The following is a 21,876-nucleotide window of genomic DNA, read 5'->3' on the forward strand; positions in this document are numbered from 1 at the left end:
TTGGAATCAATCCTCAAGGTGTTTTTTCACATATCTCTTCATTGATATATCGTTCGTGGAAGCCTGTATTCTTCTCTAAATTCCATGGAAAAATACTTGCACCTGACTTTTGCGCACCAATTTCGGCGCAGGACACCGGGCGGACACCTGGTAAATGTGGTCTCTTATGGTCAATCTTCCAACGATATGCCTACAAATACGTCACAATGCTGTAGACACCTTGGGGAAACGACAGAAAGGGCAGACTTACTCCTCTCGCATTCACAGCCATATAAGGAGACAATGCAAAACAGAGCCTCAAAAATCCTGCTCATTTCCTGGATGCCGTCTCATCTTGGTTTTGCCTGAAGCTCACGTTCTAGGGCACGCACGGAAAATATCTTTGCAGTTCTGGACACGTCAGAGTGTTTTCTTTCGAAAGCTATCAATTATATGCATAGTCGAGCATCTTTTTGTGACAAAATATCTTGTTTAAAACGGGAACGTTTTTCATCCAAAAATGAAATTGCGCCCCTAGAGTTTCAACAGGTTAAAAAAAAATTATTCTGAATTTTGTTCAACATGTCCTTCAAAATAAAGCATTTTCTACAGCTCTATACCCTTAGTGGTCCCAGTATGTTAACAATGATTTAACATTTTTGCAGAATATATTGAGAGATATGTACATTATCATAGTCCATAGACAGTCTAACCATATGTGTCATATTTCAAAGAATTTGTTATTAGAATATGGGAGCCTCCGAAGCTCTGCAGCTAATGAGACAGAGCAGTTCCTCTTTAGCTGAGGGAGGTTTTTGTACGACGCTCTAACACTGTGTGAACGGAGTGCTCAAACCCTGCTGACAGTAGTAATCTCCTGCATCTTCAGCCTGGACTTCACTGATGGTCAGAGTGTAATGAGTATGAGGAAAACCAGATCCACTCCCACTCCCCCTAAGGTGCGGACTCCCAGACGCACATCAAAACAATAGGGAGGGTCCGGGTGGGCGTCTGTCCATGGTGGTGGCTCCGGCTCCGGCGCGGGACGTGGAACCCACTCTATAAATGTCTTAGTCCCCCCTCCTCGCGTCCTAGGATAGTCCACCTTTGCCGCCGACCATGGCCTAGTAGTCCTTACCCAGAACCCCACTGGACTGAGGGTCAGCTCGGGACAGAGGGGCAGCTTGGGACAGAGGGGCAGCTCGGGACAGAGGGGCAGCTCGGGACTGAGGGGCAGCTCGGGACAGAGGGGCAGCTCGGGACAGAGGGGCAGCTCGGGACAGAGGGGCAGCTCGGGACAGGGGCAGCTCGGGACTGAGAGGAAGCCCAGCACTGAGAGGAAGCCCAGCACTGAGAGGAAGCTCAGCCAGGTAGTTGGATCCGGCAGATCCTGGCTGGTGACGGTTCTGGCAGATCCTGGCTGACTGGCAGATCTGGAAGAATCTGGTTGACTGGCGGATCTGGAAGAGTCTGGATGACTGGCAGATCTGGAAGAGTCTGGCTGACTGGCGGATCTGGAAGAGTCTGGCTGACTGGCGGATCTGGAAGAGTCTGGCTGACTGGCGGATCTGGAAGAGTCTGGCTGACTGGCAGATCTGGCTGCTCCATGCTGACTGGCGGCTCTGGCTGCTCCATGTAGACTGACAGCTCTGGCGGCTTCTTGCAGACTGGCAGCTCCATGCAGACTGACAGCTCCTTGCAGACTGACAGCTCCTTGCACACTGACAGCTCCGGCTGCTCCATGCAGACTGAGAGCTCTCGCTGTTCCATGAAGACTGACAGCTCTGGCTGCTCCATGTAGACTGACAGCTCTGGCGGCTTCTTGCAGACTGGCAGCTCCATGCAGACTGACAGCTCCTTGCAGACTGACAGCTCCTTGCAGACTGACAGCTCCTTGCAGACTGACATCTCCGGCTGCTCCATGCAGACTGACAGCTCTGGCTGTTCCATGAAGACTGACAGCTCTGGCTGCTCCATGTAGACGGACAGCTCTGGCTGCTCCATGTAGACTGACAGCTCTTTCTGCTCCATGCAGACTGGCAGCTCCATGCAGACTGACAGCTCCTTGCAGACTGACAGCTCCTTGCAGACTGGCATCTCCGGCTGCTCCATGCAGACTGACAGCTCGGGCTGCGCTAAACCGGCAGGAGACTCCAGCAGCGCAAGAGAGGAGGAAGGCTCTATCTGCGCTGAACAGGCGGGAGACTCCAGCAGCGCAGGAGAGGAGAAATGCTCTGGCTGCGCTAAACAGGCGGGAGACTCCAGCAGAGCAGGAGAGGAGAAAGGCTCTGGCTGTGCTGAACAGGCGGGAGGCTCCGACATCGCAGGAGAGGAGGAAGGCTCCGGTAGCGCTGGAGAGGCGAGGCGCACTGTAGGCCTGATGCGTGGTGCTGGCACTGGTGGTACTGGGCCGAGGACACGCACAGGAAGCCTGGTGCGGGGAGCTGCCACCGGAGGACTGGTGTGTGGAGGTGGCACTGGATAGACCGGACTGTGCAGGCGCACTGGAGCTCTTGAGCACCGAGCCTGCCCAACTTTACCTGGCTCGATGCCCACTCTAGCCCGGCCAATACGAGGAGCTGGTATATACCGCACCGGGCTATGCACCCGCACTGGAGACACCGTGCGCTCCACAGCATAACACGGTGCCTGCCCGGTCTCTTTAGCCCCCCGGTAAGCACAGGAAGTTTGCGCAGGTCTCCTAACTGGCGTAGCCATACTCCCTGTGAGCCCCCCCCAAGAAATTTTTGGGGCTGACTCTCGGGCTTCCTTCCGCGCCGCCGTGCTTGCTTCGCCATCTCCATTCTCCTATAACCTTCTTCGCACTGCTCCAGTGAATCATAGGCGGGCTCCAGCACTCTCCCTGGGTCGACCGCCCACCTGTCTATTTCCTCCCAAGTAGTGTAGTCCCGATATTGTTGCTCCTGCTGCTGCTGTTGCTTCTCCTCATACCAAAGCCTCTCAGCTCTGGCTGCCTCCAGTTCTTCTTTGGGGCGGCGATATTCTCCAGGCTGATCCCAGGGTCCTTCTCCAAACAATTCGTCCTCCCATGTCGATACCTCCTTTTGTTGCTCCTTGGGGCGGCTACACTCCCCTGGTTTAGCCCAGGGTCCTCTCCCGTCGAGGATTTCCTCCCAAGTCCAAAAGTCCTTTTTACGCTGCTCCAGCTGCTGCCTTTGCTGTTTCTCCTGTGGCTCCTGCCTGTTGATACGCTGCTTGGTCCATTTGTGGTGGGTGATTCTGTTTCGGTTTTCGTTACGTTCATTACGTTCTTTGTTTTGTAGTATTTGTATTGATTCGTGTTTACGTTTGTTGATTAAACATGGATCGCAATCTACACGCTGCATTTTGGTCCGACTCTCTTTCACCGCATGAAAACCGTCACAGTAATGTGTCTTTTAAGTGTATATAATTGTTGAAAGATGGTTATATTCAACTTACATTTTCTCCTTCAGCATTCAGCTGCAAAGTATTGCTTAGTTTCGCTATCTATTTCCTGTTTTGCTATCTTATTTGTTCTAATTTTCTATTTTATATGCTATGTTAAATGTTATTTGCTATCTGTTTAAGTCTTGCTGTCTTGCGAAGAAAGCCTGTTCTGCTGTTCATATCAATATACGTTTATTTTCAATTTGTGATAGAATGTCTTGTAAATTACACTATTAATTTTCTAAAACATTTTAGTGAGTCTTTTAAATTAAATGTATAATATTGTTAGATGTTTACAGTCAACTGGGATTTACTTCCTCAGCACAGACATTTTATCAACCGGTTTTAAATAAATGTATAATTTAATAATTTTTCATACGTTCTTCAAAACAATCATATGAATTAATAATGAAATGCAGTTTGATTCATATGATTTTATTCCATTATAATAAAGGATGTATGCTAACATATTTTAAATAGTAAAATTTTGAAGATAGTTTAACGTATTTTCAGTCATCTCATGTAGTTATAATAAGCTTCAGTAGCTAGTCAAAGGGAATTGAAAGAGTGACAGTGAAACTAACTTTGTTTGAGGAACAGAAACCTACTGATGGACAAGGCCTTCATTTACAGCTAAGATGTAAAACTGCATCATTATTGTCATATCAGTCTGGTGATTGATAGTTCCCTTGCCCGCACTTCCCACCTGTTTCCTAGGTGATGTTCTTCCCACCCTGACAGTCCTGCCCCCCTCCAGTGTGGAGCTGCAGCAGGGGAAAGCCACTCTCATGTGCCTGGCCATCAAGGGCTCCCCCTCAGACTGGAAGCTGGAAGCTGAGCTGGAAGTTGGAAGCTGAGCTGGAAGTTGGAAGTTAGCAGCAGTAACACCTGGGAGGTGACCGGGAGCCCCGGGGTCCTGGAGATGGACGGCCACTACAGCTGGAGCAGCACTCTGACCCTCCCTGTGAGGCCACCCAGAGCTCCCAGTCTCCGCTCTCTGAGGAGAGACCAGTGTTCTGAAGGAGTTCCCCACTCTGAACCTCGTCTTCTTACTGTTCCAGCAATACTAGCACACTTGTCTAATGCTGGGCTGGACCCTGTATGGGAAATCTTCCTCCACCTGGATCTTGTAGCATTATGGAACAAACAACAATGAGAGATCTGTTTGGCTTTCACTAGGCAAGTCAGTTAAGAACAAATTCTTATTTTCAATGACAGCCTAGGAACAGCGGGTTATCTGCGTTGTTCATGGGCAGAACAACATATTTTTACCTTGTCAGCTCAGGGATTTGATCTTGCAACCTTTCGGTTTAAAGTCCAATGCTCAACCCACTAGGCTACCTGCCACACATGTGTTCTGAACCTAATTACTGTAATGCTGTAATTGTAATGAAATGAGTGCTTCTAATAAGATGAATAATAAGATGAATCAAAGCGTGAAAAAAAATCTAAACCTATTCTGAATTTTGTTCAACGTCTTTCAAAAGAAAGCATTTTCTACAGCTCTGTATCCTTAGTGGTCCCAGTGTGTTAAAACCTCTTGAAACTCCCCATCCCGGATCCGGGATCGTGACTAAAGCCTCAGGCTCATTAGCATAACGCAACGTTAACGATTTCTGAAAATCGCAAATAAAATGAAAATAATGCGCCTACTCTCAAGCTTAGCCTTTTCTTAACCTCTTGGAACTCTAGGGGCGCAATTTCATTTTTGGAAGAAAAACGTTCCCGTTTTAAACAAGATATTTTGTCACAAAAAGATGCTCGACTATGCATATAATTGCTACTGTTCGAAAGAAAACACTCTGACGTGTCCAGAAATACAAATATCTTCTCTGTCCGTGCCCTTTAACGTGAGCTTCAGGCAAAACCAAGATGACTTGGCATCCAGGAAATGACAAGGATTTTTGAGGCTCTGTCTTTCATGATCTCCTTATATGGCTGTGAACGCAAGAGGAATGAGTCTGCCCTTTCTGTCGTTTCCCCAAGGTGTCTGCAGCATTGTGACGTATTTGTAGGCAGATCGTTGGAAGATTGACCATAAGAGACCACATTTACCACGTGTCCGCCCGGTGTCCTGCGCCGAAATTGGTGCGCAAAAGTCACCTGCCAGTATTTTTCCATGGGGCAGAGAGAGACGCAAGCTTCCAAGAACTGCATGTCAATGAAGAGATATGTGAAAAAACACCTTGAGGATTGATTCCAAACAACGTTTGCCATGTTTCGGTCGATATTATGTAGTTAATCCGGAAAAAGTTTCACGTTGTAGGTGACTGCATTTTCGGTTCGTTTCGGTAGCCAGGCGCAATGTAGAAAACGGAATGATTTCTCCTACACACAGACGCTTTCAGGAAACACTGCGCATTTGGTATGTGGCTGGGAGTCTCCTCATTGAAAACATCAGAAGCTCTTCAAAGGTAAATGATTTTATTTATTTGGTTATCTGGCTTTTGTGAAAATGTTGCGTGCTACATGCTACACAAAATGCTATGCTAGCTTTGCATACTCTTACACAAATTAGTCAATTTCTATGGTTCAAAAGCATATTTTGAAAATCTGAGATGACAGTGTTGTTAAGAAAAGGCTAAGCTTGAGAGTAGGCGCATTATTTTAATTTTATTTTTACGGAGCTGTGAGGGGAACGGCACCGCAGTACCTCCAGGCTCTGATCAGGCCCTACACCCAAGCAAGGGCACTGCGTTCATCCACCTCTGGCCTGCTCGCCTCCCTACCATTGAGGAAGTACAGTTCCCGCTCAGCCCAGTCAAAACTGTTCGCTGCTCTGGCCCCCCAATGGTGGAACAAACTCCCTCACGACGCCAGGACAGCGGAGTCAATCACCACCTTCCGGAGACACCTGAAACCCCACCTCTTCAAGGAATACCTAGGATAGGATAAGTAATCCTTCTTCTCCCCCCCCCCCTTAATGACTTAGATGCACTATTGTAAAGTGGCTGTTCCACTGGATGTCAGAAGGTGAATTCACCAATTTGTAAGTCGCTCTGGATAAGAGCGTCTGCTAAATGACTTAAATGTAAATGTAAATGTATTTGCGATTTTCAGAAATCGTTAACGTTGCGTTATGCTAATGAGCCTGAGGCTTAGTCACAATCCCGGATCCGGGATGGGGAGTTTCAAGAGGTTAACAACACTGTCATCTCAGATTTTCAAATATGCTTTTGAACCATAGCAATTGACTAATTTGTGTAAGAGTATGCTAAGCTAGCTTAGCATTTTGAGTAGCATTTAGCACGCAACATTTTCACAAAAACCAGATAACCAAATAAATAAATTCATTTACCTTTGAAGAGCTTCGGATGTTTTCAATGAGGAGACTCTCAGTTACATAGCAAATGTGCAGTTTTTCAAAAAAATATTATTTGTGTAGGACAAATCGCTCCGTTTTGTTCACGTTTGGCTATGAAAAAAGCCTGTATACAGTTATAGCCTGAAGCTCATTAGCATAATGTAACGTTAACGATTTCTGAAAATCGCAAATAAAATGAAAATAATGCGCCTACTCTCAAGCTTAGCCTTTTCTTAACAACACTGTCATCTCAGATTTTCAAAATATGCTTTTGAACCATAGCAATTCACTAATTTGTGTAAGAGTATGCTAAGCTAGCTTAGCATTTTGAGTAGCATTTAGCACGCAACATTTTCACAAAAACCAGATAACCAAATAAATAAAATAATTTACCTTTGAAGAGCTTCGGATGTTTTCAATGAGGAGACTCTCAGTTACATACCAAATGTGCAGTTTTTCCTGAAAGCGTCTTTGTGTAGGAGAAATCGCTCCGTTTTGTACATCACATTTGGCTACCGAAACGAAACGAAAATTCAGTCACCTACAACGTCAAACTTTTTCCGAATTAACTCCATAATATCGACCGAAACATGGCAAACGTTGTTTGGAATCAATCCTCAAGGTGTTTTTTCACATATCTCTTCATTGATATATCGTTCGTGGAAGCCTGCATTCTTCTCTGAATTCTGTGGAAAAACACTTGCAGCTGACTTTTGCGCACCAATTTCGGCGCAGGACACCGGGCGGACACCTGGTAAATGTGGTCTCTTATGGTCAATCTTCCAATGATATGCCTACAAATACGTCACAATGCTGCAGACACCTTGGGGAAACGACAGAAAGGGCTGACTCACTCCTCTCGCATTCACAGCCATATAAGGAGACAATGGAAAACTGAGCCTCAAAAATCCTGCTCATTTCCTGGATGCCGTTTCATCTTGGTTTGTCCTGTAGCTCACGTTCTAGGGCACGCACAGAAAATATCTTTGCAGTTCTGGAAACGTCAGAGTGTTTTCTTTCCAAAGCTACCAATTATATGCATATTCGAGCATCTTTTTGTGACAAAATATTGCGCTTAAAACGGGCACGTCTTTTTATCCAAAATGATATAGCGCCCCCAGAGTTTCAACAGGTTAAACAAAGATTTAACATTTTTGCAGAATATATTGAGAGATATGTACAGTATCATAATCCATAGACAAGCCTAAATAATTACATTATTGTAGTGTCATATTTTGAAGAATTGCTGTTTAGAATACTTTAGAATAAGGGAGACTCAGTTCCTCTTTAGCTGAGGGAGGTTTTTGTACGACGCTCTAACACTGTGTGAATGGAAAGCTCTGACCCTGCTGACAGTAGTAATCTCCTGCATCTTCAGCCTGGACTCCACTGATGGTCAGAGTGTATGAACTACCAGATCCACTCCCACTGAAACGACCTGGAATCCCAGACTGACGGGATGTAGCAAAATAAACCAGGAGTTTAGGAGCTTCTCCAGGTTTCTGCAGGTACCAGTGGAGATAATCACTAGTACTTGAACTGGCTGTGCAGCTGATAGAGACAGTCTCTCCTGGACTAACAGACTGAGATTTAGGAGACTGAGTCAGAATTATATCTGCTGATGATTCTGAAAGATAAACCAAAGTGAAGAAAGGTTGATTAATAAAGTTATCACAACAACAAGCATATCGTAAAGCATAGCCTTTTAAGCAAAATGTGAAATAAAAAGACAGTCAAATAAACTAATGAAGTGTAACTCTGAAGCCAAATCCATACTGAATCAAAGTTAGTCAAAGTGTCTCTCACCCTGAACAAGGAGTCCCAGTGTCCACAGCAGTAGAATCAGTGACATCATCATTGTGCTGCGTTTCAGTGACTCTGAAGGAGTGAACAGTCAATGATCAACACTGGGGTTTTAAAAGTATGTGGAGCAATGAGGCAGGACAACTATGCAAAGCTTTCATCATTTACACAAATACACGCTCCGTGCACGTGCACACACACAGATAAACGAAGTCAGCAATTTTCAAAAGCTAGGTCTACCGTGAGACTCATCCGGAAGCTGATAAGAAATCCTGCTATGCCCTCAGACGAACCATCAAACAGGCAAAGTGTCAATACAGGACTAAGATTGAATCCCACTACACCGGCTCTGATGCTTGTTGGATGTGGCAGGGCTCGAAAACTATTACAGACTCCAAAGGGAAACACAGCCGTGAGCTGCCCAGTGACGGGAGCGAACCAGACGAGCTAAATGCCTTTTATGCTCGCTCCGAGGCAAGCAACACTGAAGCTTGCATGAGAGCACCAGCTATTCTGGACGACTGTGTGATCACGCTCTCGGTAGCAGATGTGAGCAAGACCTTTAGACAGGTTAACATTCACAAAGCCGCGGGCTAGAGGGATTACCAGAACGTGTACTCAAAGCATGCGCGGACCATGTGTCTTCACTGACATTTTCAACCTCTCCCTGCCTGAATCTGTAATACCTACATGTTTCAAACAGACCCCCATAATCCCTGCGCCCAAGAAAGAGAAGTTAACCTGCCTGAATGATTCCCGCCCTGTAGCACTCAGGTCGGTAGCCATGAAGTGCTTTGAAAGGCTGGTCATGGCTCACATCAACACAATCATGCCAGAAACCCTAGACCCACTCCAGATGACACAATCTCAATCGCACTCCACACTGCCCTTTCCCACCTGGACAAAGGGAACACCTATGTGAGAATGCTGTTCATTGACTACAGCACAGCATTCAACACCACAAAGTGCCCACAAATCTCATCACCCTGGGAGTAAACACCTCCCTCTGCTACTGGATCCTGGACTTCCTGACTGGCCACCAACAGGTGGTAAGAGTAGGCAACAACACATCTGCCACACTGATCCTCAACACTGGGGCACCTAGGGGGTGTGTGCTTAGTCCCCTTCTATACTCCCTGTTCACCCACGACTACATGGCCGGGCAAAAGTTTGATGACGACACAACCGTGGTAGGCCTGATCACCGACAACGATGAAGCAGCCTATAGGGAGGATGTCAGAGACTTGGCAGTGTGGTGCCAGGACAACAACCTCTCTCTCAATGTGAGCAAGACACAGGAGCTGATCGTGGACTATAGGAAATGGAGAGCTCTGCCATGGAAAATAATGTTACTGAAACATTTCTGTTAATGAACTACTCTCCATGAAAGCTTAACTGATTGGGCCAAATATAATAACAGTCAAGATGATATCTACAGTGATACCAATACTGAAGCCATGTTCTCTAGATTCCCCAGTCTTTATGATGTTACTAATACTGAAGTCATGTTCTCTAAACTCATCAGTCTTTATGATGTTATGAATACTGAAGCAATGTTCTCTAGACTCCCCAGTCTTTATGATGTTACTATTACTGAAGTCATGTTCTCTAAACTCATTAGTCTTTATGATGTTACTAATACTGATGCCGTGTTCTCTAGACTCCCCAGTCTTTATGATGTTACTATTACTGAAGTCATGTTCTCTAAACTCATCAGTCTTTATGATGTTACTAATACTGAAGCCATGTTCTCTAGACTCCCCAGTCTTTATGATGTTACTAATACTGAAGCCATGTTCTCTAGACTCCCCAGTATTTATAATGTTACTAATACTGAAGTCATGTTCTCTAGACTCCCCAGTCTTTATGTTACCAGAGCCATGTATTAGAGAGGACTTTGAGGTTTCTGCATTATGATGTATTTACATGACACTTCAACATTCTGTGGCAGGCATAGTAGCTCCCCATTAACATTACATGGGGGATATTTAAACAATGCTATGTAACTGAATATTACAGTTACACAGCATTGTTATCTCAACTTCATCTCGGCCCTAACAACACTTGTGCCAAAATATCAAATTCTAAAAGTTGGCCTAAGTCTCTAAATATATGTCTCTGGATGTTACCATTGCAGAAGCCATGTGCTCCAAGCTCAGTGGAACTCTCTGGGAACAGGTGAACATCTGGCCATGGTACTGCTCTATTCTGGGAGTGTCACCCTGCTCATCCAAATCTGAGTTTCAACTCCACCTAAGCTCACATTCTCTCAGCCTCAAACCCTCTGGGACTAGGGTAGCTGTGTGTGTCTGACTAGGGCTGGGGAAACCAGACTTCACGCTGGACTTTGCATAACATGCAAATTGGGGACTTCAGTCTCAGGTCATTATATGGCTACGTGAACTAGAATTACTTGTGACAGATATACACTCTCATAATGTCAAAATAGTACTTCTTGAATGCAATCAATATGACTGTATTCACTCTCAGAGTTGGAGGGGTATAGAAGTTGAGTAGGCCATGAATAGTTGGGAAGTTGGGTTTGGGCAGGTTCAACATTCATGCTATTGTGTACTGAAATGGGCACAAAATATAAACCTATTCAAAATTGTGTTCAACATGTCTTAAAAAAAATATTTTTTACAGCTCTGTATCCTTAATCGTCCTGGTGTGTAAACAAAGATTGAAAATGTTTGCTTAATATATTGAGAGATACGTGCAGTATCATAATCCGTAGTCTAACCAATTACATTATTGTATCGTAGTTTCATATTTTGATTATTTGTAGTTTAGAATACTGTAGAATACAGGAGACTCTGTAGCTTTGCAGCTGTTGAGTCAGAGCTGTTCCTCTTTAGCTGAGGGAGGTTTTTGTACGACGTTCTAACACTGTGAATGGAAAGCTGTTACTCTGCTGACAGTAGTAATCCCCTGCATCTTCAGCCTGGACTCCAGTGATTGTCAGAGTGTAATGAGTATAAGGACGACCAGATCCACTCCCACTGAAACGACCTGGAATCCCAGACTGACGGTTTGTAGCATAATAAACCAGGAGTTTAGGAGCTTCTCCAGGTTTCTGCAGGTACCAGTGGAGATTATTACTAGTACTTGAACTGGCTGTACAGCTGATAGAGACAGTCTCTCCTGGACTAACAGACTGAGATTTAGGAGACTGAGTCAGAATTATATCTGCTGATGATTCTGAAAGATAAACCAAAGTGAAGAAAGGTTGATTAATAAAGTTATCACAACAGCAAACATATCGTAAAGCATAGCCTATCAAGCTAAATGTTAACATGTTTTTTTTTTATTCTGTCAGGTTAAACTAACGAATGAAGTGAAACTCTGAAGCCAAACACATTATGAATCAAAGTTAGTCAAAGTCACAACAACAATCACAACAACAAACATATCGTAAAGCATGGCCTTTTAAAACAAAACTGTCAAATTAACGAATGTGTAACTCTGAAGCCAACCCCATAATAAATCAAAGTTAGTCAAAGTGTATCTCACCCTGAACAAGGAGCCCCAGTGTCCCCAGCAGTAGAATCAGTGACATCATCATTATGCTGCGTGTCAGTGGCTCTGAAAGGAGTGAACTGTCACTGATCAACACGGGTTTTAAAAGTATGTGGTGCAATGAGGCAGGACAGATATGCAAAATCCCAATATTATACACAAATACACCACACATACAAAAGAAATCAACAGGCCTACTGTATATTACATTTGAGAATACGGAAATCATAAACCACACAATGTAACAACTATATCTTAAATGAGGCCTACTTTGACCCACTTACACAGTGGTTTATGTCCATCAACAGTGGTTGTCAGGCTCAGAAGGTCAATTAAGTTTAACCGTAGAATTACTGCCTCTGTATGTTTCAGACCTTCTCGAGATGGACAGTAGTGGTGCTCTGTACAAGCTCCCCCAGGTCCGTATGAAATGAAAGTTACACCCTCTATATACCCATTCAGTTGTTAGGAGCATATGTAGAGTTCAACTTTATTTATTTTTATCCAGTTTACTTTCCATTCGTCAGCACCTATTGAAACATTTTGGGGGTGTGCGTCAGATCATGCTTTTCACCATCCTGTCATAACCCCAAAAAACTGTTTATAGTTTCAAAATATGTTTTAAACTACAGTATCATGTCAATCTCATGGTGTGTCAATCCTTGCATCTACACTGTGGACTAAAGATAGGAGGGAGGACTGACAGTCATAGCAGTCATACCTCATGTCAGAGGTGTTGAGGGCTTCTCTTTCATATAGAAATATAGCCTATGGTGTTGAATACATGGTTTACAGTATCAATTTATGTTGATGATTCATCCTTTTCTCTCATTTTGAACCAAAAGACATGGTCCTTTGGGTGAGGATTACGCTGTCTGTCTGTGTACCAAATGTGTTACATCTGACATATCACAAGTTCTACCTTCATTTGGTCCAGAAACATTTTGTTTGGCCGTGTTGACAAGTTGTCTTACTTCTTGTTGTGGCTTCGAATGAAACGGACATAGATGAACTCATGTTGGGCATCAGAGCGGTACATGGTTTGAAATGCATCCTTTTATTTATCTGTTTAAGCAGAAATGTTGTTGCAAACATCTAATGTGTTTTTCCATTGTGCTCAATAGTAAAATACCTGTCAAGATTTTAAGGCAACTTTTGCACACCAGTATCTCTACCTGCACATGACCATCTGATCATTTATCGCTCCAGTTTTAATCTGCTAAAATTGTAATTATTCGCCTACCTCCTCATGCCTTTTGCACGCAATGTATATAGACTCCTTTTTTTATTTTTTCCTTTTTTTCTACTGTGTTATTGACTTGTTTATTGTTTACTCCACGTGTAACTCTGTGTTGCTGTGTGTTCACACTGCTATGCTTTATCTTGGCCAGGTCGCAGTTGTAAATGATAACTTGTTCTCAACTAGCCTACCTGGTTAAATAAAGGTGATTTTTTTTAATTTTTTTTATTAACAAGTGTGATAAAGTAATTGAACAAGTTGGAGCTCCTCTGAACAAAAGCAGAAGTAGCCTCTATGTAGCCTACTGCAAGAGAAATAAAACATATATTTATTAATTAAAACGAAATCAATTTATTCATGCTTGGGAAAGATGGATTTTACCAATGGTGGTCAAGCTTGAATGGGGGTTAGATCACCAAAGGAACAAATCTAGGCTACCCTATGGATACATAGAAAGTACAGGCTATACAGACAGCTTGCAGGGGGCCCAGAATCCAGCCAGGCAGGAGAGTATAGATCCACACATGTATCGTGGCCATGTACAAGATGTCGGAGGACGCCAGGTTCAGCATGAGACACGCGGTAAAGTTGGGGTGTTGGGACGAGTTGCGCAGTTTGACTACCAGAACAGCTATATTACCAGGGAGGCCCAGCACACAGCACAGCCCCAGGACGATGTTTGAAGTCAGGTGACCTGAATCCAGGGAGGTGGGGTCCATGCTGGAGGTGTTGGAGGAGTTCAGGTGCTCCGTGGTCGATGAAAGATAAGAGATCTAAGAGATATCTGGAAGACAGTAGACTTTAGACATTTAATTATTTGTTTCTAAAAAAATGAATACTGTTTAAACAGTCTCTATACTAGTAAACAGAGGGCATGAAATCCTCACAAGTTTTTATCTTCTCTTGATCTCATGTCATAGATTGATAGTAAGTGATAGGTGTGGGTTAACTGCCTCTGGTCAGATTCCTCCTGATGAGCTGTGTGTGTGTTTTTTTGTTGCAGATTTAACCCCTTTTCTCCCCAATTGGTAGTTACAGTCTTGTCTCATCACAGCAACTCCCCTATGGACTCAGGAGAGGCGAAGGTCGAGAGCCATGCGTCCTCCGAAACACAATCCTGGGAAGCTGCACTACTTCTTGACACACTGCTCACTGAACTCGGAAGCCAGCCACAGCTATGTGTTGGAGGAAACACTGTCCAGATGGCAACCGAGATCAGCTTGCAGGCGCTTTTTCCACCACAAGAAGTCGTTAGAGCTTGATGGGACAAGGAAATCCAGGCCGGCCAAACTTTTACCTAACCCGGAAGACGCTGGCCCAATTGTGCGATGCTTCATGGGTCTCCCGGTCATGGCCAGCTGTGACACAGCCTGGGATCAACCTCAGGTCTGTAATGACGCCTCAATCACTGCGAAGCAGTGCCTTAGACCGCTACGCCACGTTTCCACATAATTTCAATGAAATTATGTTGAACACATGTGGAACAGACATTGAAATGACATCTGCCCAGTGGGATGATTGCACTTCTAATTTCCTACCTGACACAGATTCTAGCATAAATCTAACATGACTGCTATCTTATGTTATCTTCATTTGGAAGCTATTGACAATATCTGGTCATTTGCATAAAGAGTGGGAAGCAACTATGAGTTCTCATATGTAGCCTACCGACATTCTCCCTTCATCACTTCATTGACTTTCCTTCTTCTATCCCTCTATTTATTCTCTCCTTTGTTTCTTGATTGAGGTAGTTTCACTGTCCAAGTATTATCTTTTATCAGTTGAAACCTCCAACTTTTACAGTAACTGTCAACATCTCAAACATTCTTTCCAACCATTACTCACAGTCCTTATAAAGTCTCACTGAGTCTTTGTAAACTTGATCGAGATCCACAGATGACTGACTATACAACGTGGATGGGTGGGTCTGTCAATACTATTCGCAGTCAATTTAGATTCTAGACTCATCTATTCGTTCTAAGTTAACAAGGCAGAAGACAGAGAAAATTAGCGTGTTCTATAAGATCACTTTTGTCAAGTCCATGACCATCACTGAACACGTCTTCCAAAGTGTGTGGCATTATGGGGGGGGGGGGATTCTGACTTGAGCCTACTTAACAACTGCATGAACTTTACAAAAACCATGTGATCAAAGGTCATGAAGTTTTGACTGTAGTTGACTGCAGGTTTCTGCAGTTTCTCCTCACCAGTTGCAATTTGCAGCCATCACCTGAAATGTGTGAGACTCTATTGTCTACCAATCATTAGGGTGTTTTTGTTTTACCCACGTGAAAGTGACCAAAGACAAGATTGAAACAGATCTGCCACAAATCATGTACACATGTACACATGGAGCAGGTACCACTTACTAGGGAGAATGTTCCAGACAGTGTGACTCTTCTGCAAAATGCCGCTGGCAGATATTTGTATTCATAATAATGTAAAAAATGTGGACTTCTGTGACTTTTCCCACATTTTGTTGTGTAACAAGATGGGATTCTAATGGATTTTATTGTCATATTTTTTGTCAACGATCTAAGTTCAAAACTGTAACTACTTAAAGGCAACTCAGATACATTAAATTCGTCTTGGTAAGGAACTCCAGTGTATATTTGGTCTTGTGTTTTAGGTTACTGTCCTGCTGAAAGATGAATTTGTCTAACAGTATCTGGTGGAAAGCAGACTGAACCAACTTTTCCTCTAAGATTGTGCCTGTGCTTAGCTCCATTCCATTTCATTTATCCCTCCAAAAAACTCCAGAGTCCTTGCCGATGACAAGCATACATTTACATTACATTTACATTTAAGTCATTTAGCAGACGCTCTTATCCAGAGCGACTTACAAATTGGTGAATTCACCTTCTGACATCCAGTGGAACAGCCACTTTACAATAGTGCATCTAAATCATTAAGGGGGGGGGGTGGTGAGAAGGATTACTTATCCTATCCTAGGTATTCCTTGAAGAGGTGGGGTTTCAGGTGTCTCCGGAAGGTGGTGATTGACTCCGCTGTCCTGGCGTCGTGAGGGAGTTTGTTCCACCATTGGGGGCCAGAGCAGCGAACAGTTTTGACTGGGCTGAGCGGGAACTGTACTTCCTCAATGGTAGGGAGGCGAGCAGGCCAGAGGTGGATGAACGCAGTGCCCTTGCTTGGGTGTAGGGCCTGATCAGAGCCTGGAGGTACTGCGGTGCCGTTCCCCTCACAGCTCCGTAGGCAAGCACCATGGTCTTGTAGCGGATGCGAGCTTCAACTGGAAGCCAGTGGAGAGAGCGGAGGAGCGGGGTGACGTGAGAGAACTTGGGAAGGTTGAACACCAGACGGGCTGCGGCGTTCTGGATGAGTTGTAGGGGTTTAATGGCACAGGCAGGGAGCCCAGCCAACAGCGAGTTGCAGTAATCCAGACGGGAGATGACAAGTGCCTGGATTAGGACCTGCGCCGCTTCCTGTGTGAGGCAGGGTCGTACTCTGCGGATGTTGTAGAGCATGAACCTACAGGAACGGGCCACCGCCATGATGTTGGTTGAGAACGACAGGGTGTTGTCCAGGATCACGCCAAGGTTCTTAGCGCTCTGGGAGGAGGACACAATGGAGTTGTCAACCGTGATGGCGAGATCATGGAACGGGCAGTCCTTCCCCGGGAGGAAGAGCAGCTCCGTCTTGCCGAGGTTCAGCTTGAGGTGGTGATCCGTCATCCACACTGATATGTCTGCCAGACATGCAGAGATGCGATTCGCCACCTGGTCATCAGAAGGGGGAAAGGAGAAGATTAATTGTGTGTCGTCTGCATAGCAATGATAGGAGAGACCATGTGAGGTTATGACAGAGCCAAGTGACTTGGTGTATAGCGAGAATAGGAGAGGGCCTAGAACAGAGCCCTGGGGGACACCAGTGGTGAGAGCGCGTGGCGAGGAGACAGATTCTCGCCACGCCACCTGGTAGGAGCGACCTGTCAGGTAGGACGCAATCCAAGCGTGGGCCGCGCCGGAGATGCCCAACTCGGAGAGGGTGGAGAGGAGGATCTGATGGTTCACAGTATCGAAGGCAGCCGATAGGTCTAGAAGGATGAGAGCAGAGGAGAGAGAGTTAGCTTTAGCAGTGCGGAGCGCCTCCGTGATGCAGAGAAGAGCAGTCTCAGTTGAATGACTAGTCTTGAAACCTGACTGATTTGGATCAAGAAGGTCATTCTGAGAGAGATAGCGGGAGAGCTGGCCAAGGACGGCACGTTCAAGAGTTTTGGAGAGAAAAGAAAGAAGGGATACTGGTCTGTAGTTGTTGACATCGGAGGGATCGAGTGTAGGTTTCTTCAGAAGGGGTGCAACTCTCGCTCTCTTGAAGACGGAAGGGACGTAGCCAGCGGTCAGGGATGAGTTGATGAGCGAGGTGAGGTAAGGGAGAAGGTCCCCGGAAATGGTCTGGAGGAGAGAGGAGGGGATAGGGTCGAGCGGGCAGGTTGTTGGGCGGCCGGCCGTCACAAGAAGCGAGATTTCATCTGGAGAGAGAGGGGAGAAAGAGGTCAGAGCACAGGGTAGGGCAGTGTGAGCAGAACCAGCGGTGTCGTTTGACTTAGCAAACGAGGATCGGATGTCGTCGACCTTCTTTTCAAAATGGTTGACGAAGTCATCTGCAGAGAGGGAGGAGGGGGGGAGGGGGGAGGATTCAGGAGGGAGGAGAAGGTGGCAAAGAGCTTCCTAGGGTTAGAGGCAGATGCTTGGAATTTAGAGTGGTAGAAAGTGGCTTTAGCAGCAGAGACAGAGGAGGAAAATGTAGAGAGGAGGGAGTGAAAGGATGCCAGGTCCGCAGGGAGGCGAGTTTTCCTCCATTTCCGCTCGGCTGCCCGGAGCTCTGTTCTGTGAGCTCGCAATGAGTCATCGAGCCACGGAGCGGGAGGGGAGGACCGAGCCGGCCTGGAGGATAGGGGACATAGAGAGTCAAAGGATGCAGAAAGGGAAGAGAGGAGGGTTGAGGAGGCAGAGTCAGGAGAAAGGTTGGAGAAGGTATGAGCAGAGGGAAGAGATGAAAGGATGGAAGAGGAAAGAGTAGCGGGGGAGAGAGAGCGAAGGTTGGGACGGCGCGATACCATCCGAGTAGGGGCAGTGTGGGAAGTGTTGGATGAGAGCGAGAGGGAAAAGGATACAAGGTAGTGGTCGGAGACTTGGAGGGGAGTTGCAGTGAGGTTAGTGGAAGAACAGCATCTAGTAAAGATGAGGTCGAGCGTATTGCCTGCCTTGTGGAGTAGGGGGAAGGTGAGAGGGTGAGGTCAAAAGAGGAGAGGAGTGGAAAGAAGGAGGCAGAGAGGAATGAGTCAAAGGTAGACGTGGGGAGGTTAAAGTCGCCCAGGACTGTGAGAGGTGAGCCGTCCTCAGGAAAGGAGCTTATCAAGGCATCAAGCTCATTGATGAACTCTCCGAGGGAACCTGGAGGGCGATAAATGATAAGAATGTTAAGCTTGAAAGGGCTGGTAACTGTGACAGCATGGAATTCAAAGGAGGCGATAGATAGATGGGTAAGGGGAGAGAGAGAGAATGACCACTTGGGAGAGATGAGGATCCCGGTGCCACCACCCCGCTGACCAGAAGCTCTCGGGGTGTGCGAGTTACACTCTGTAACTATCTTAAAAAGTCCCCATTCAATTCAGGCTGTTTGACAACAAAATGTGGAAAAATTCAAAGGGTGTGAATACTTTCTGAAGGAACTGCACATCAACACTGTCCACCAGCCATTTTCAAAATGTAGATAGTTCAATGGGGAATGTTAATGTGGCCAATCTACTAGAGTTCCAGAGTGTACCAGTAGGGGGCATCAGTTCCATGTCTCTGTTGTCATTCCCCTCTGTGTCTGTCTGGAGGTTTTTGTCCAGCCAGTCAATCAGACTCTATCACTGTGGTGGACTTTCGGTGGAGGGACCAAACTGAGTGTTGGCAGTAAGTATTCAGTTCTTGATCTTGACCTCTGATATCAAAATCCCAATTAGTTGTCTTAACAATATTACATCTCCCTTAAATAGAAAGTCGAAATGTATATTTATTTTTGGAGAATTTGTTTTGCATTTATTTTCCTTAAATTAAATTTAGTTAAATCAAAATGCCTATTCAAGATGTAACATATCAAGTAGGTTATACAGTGTGTATTCATTTGGAAGAGAGATACTGTTGAAATAAGAGTGGTTTAGATGAATGTAGCTTTAGAAAGAGCAAAAGCAGTGTCTCTATAGTGTCAGAGGTTTTTGTACGGCCGCTGAATGAGATTGTATCACTGTGGTACACTTTTGGTGGAGGCACTAGACTGGATTTTGGAAGTAAGTTTACCTACCTCTAATAAAGAAAATGTTCTGACCTTGCATATAGATGCACTGATGATCTTGTGAGAGAAGAAACTAAGATTAAAATGGAAATAAATGCTATGCATAGCTATGTTTTTGGTTAAAGAGTTATTCTCTTCATAAGAGTTCCCATTTGTGTGAAAATATCTTTTGGTTCAACTTCAAATATTAAGCTATTATTTTTGGTTAACAGACCTAGTCTCGTAAATAATATTACTATTCATTTTATTTAAATGTGTATTTTAAATGTATATAATTGTTTTAAGATGGCTATATTCAACTTAATTCACTCCTTCAGCATTCAGCTACAAGGTATTGCTTAGCTTTGCTATCTATTTGCTATTTACTATTTTGTAATCTTATTTGATCCGATTTGTTGTTTTATTTGCTATCTATTGAAAATACTTGCTGTCTTGTGAAGTCCAGCTTTTCTGCTGTTCATATGAATATATGTTTATTTTCAATTTGATACAATTTCTTGTAAATTACACGTAACTTTATTCATTTTCTTTTTGAAAAATTAAAACTTAAATGTTTTAGTGTGTCTTTTACATTAAATGTATTTCATTGTTAGGTGTTTACAGTCAACTGGAATGTATTTCTTCAGCACAGGCATATTATCAACCAATTGTAATTTAATTAATAATTTAATAATTGTTCATACATTCTGTGAAATGTTCTTTAAAAGAATCATCATAATAATTAATAATGAAATGCATTTTGATTGATAGGAGTTTATTCCATTACAATAAGGGAGGAATATTCCACATTTTAAACAGTGCAATTTTGAAGATAGTTGATTCTATTTTCAGTCATCTCATGTAGTTATAATATGCTTCAGTAGCTACTCAAAGGGAAGTGTGATAAACTGACTGTCTGTATGAGGAACAGAAACCTACTGATGGAACAAAACGTAATTTACAGCTAAGATGTTAAACTGCTGCATCATTATTGTCATATGAGTCTGATGATTGATTGATAGTTCCCCTCTCCATAACTTCCCACCTGTCTTTTAGGTGATGTTCGTCCCACCCTGACAGTCCTGCCCCCCTCCAGTGTGGAGCTGCAGCAGGGGAAGGCCACTCTCATGTGCCTGGCCAACAAGGGCTTCCCCTCAGACTGGAAGCTGAGCTGGAAGGTGGACGGCAGCAGCAGCAGCACCTGGGAGGTGATCGGGAGCCCCGGGGTCCTGGAGAAGGACGGCCACTACAGCTGGAGCAGCACCCTGACCCTCCCTGTTGATCAGTGGAAGAAGGTGGGCTCTGTGACCTGTGAGGCCACCCAGGGCTCCCAGTCTCCTCTCTCTGAGACACTGAGGAGAGACCAGTGTTCTGATTAATGAGCTCCCCCCTCTGACTCCACTGTATTTACTCTGCACCTCTCCTTCTTACTGTTCCAGCAATACCAGCACACTGATCTAATGCTGGGCTGGATCCTGTGTGGGAATCCTTCCTCCAGCAGGAGCTTTTAGCATAGTAGAACAAACAACAGAATACATGTCTAATGCTGACGTCAAGTAGATCTGTTTGGCTTTCATATCACATGTGTTCTGAACCTAATTACTGTAATGCTGTTGGTTCTGTCATGTTGAGATAATAAAGACGTTCAATATTTTAAACTGTTTGCCTGGATATCATTATTTAATGAGTTTTACCATTAGACATTGAGATACTGTTGATTTATTGCATTTTCATAAAGAATGATGAGCTCTCTGCCCTGGAAAGAGATTTTACTAATACATGTTAATCAATGAACCTCTCTCAATGAGTGTTTGGCTGATTGGGCCAAATATAATACCAGTCAAAAGGATATCTACAGTGATACTAATACTGAAGCCATGTTTTCTAGACTCCCCAGTCTGTATGATGTTACCAGAGCCATGTATTAGAGAGGACATTGAGGTTTCTGCATTATGATGTATTTACGTGACACTTCAACATTCTGTGGCAAGCATAGTAGCTCCCCATTAACATTACAACGATGCTGTGTAACTGAATGTCTAGAATTAGAACAATATTACAAACTCTAAAAGTTGGCCTAAGTCTCTGAATATATGACTCTGGATGTTACCATTACTGAAGCCATGTGCTCCAAGCTCAATGGAACTCTCTGGGAACAGGTGAACATCTGGCCATGGTACTGCTGTATTCTGGGAGTGTTGTGGTCACCCTGCCCATGTAAATCTGAGTTTCAACCCAACCAGAGCTCACAATCACTCAGCCTCAAATCCTCTGGGACTTGGGCAGCTGTGTGTCTGACTAAAGAACTGAACATGGGCTGGGG

The 21,876-nt window shown here is 44.5% G+C and overlaps 1 gene segment (V, D, J or C); it reads left to right on the top strand.

The window, feature by feature from the left end:
- Positions 1-9,669: 9,669 nt before the first annotated feature.
- On the top strand, positions 9,670-21,211 carry LOC135553320 (Ig kappa-b4 chain C region-like). The segment is given in 3 exon segments: positions 9,670-9,798; positions 19,042-19,195; positions 20,610-21,211. Coding segments are annotated over 3 exon segments (606 nt in total).
- The last annotated feature ends 665 nt before the right edge of the window (positions 21,212-21,876 follow it).

The sequence above is a fragment of the Oncorhynchus masou genome, chromosome 13 (genome assembly GCF_036934945.1).
Source record: "Oncorhynchus masou masou isolate Uvic2021 chromosome 13, UVic_Omas_1.1, whole genome shotgun sequence".
Lineage (NCBI taxonomy): Eukaryota > Metazoa > Chordata > Actinopteri > Salmoniformes > Salmonidae > Oncorhynchus > Oncorhynchus masou.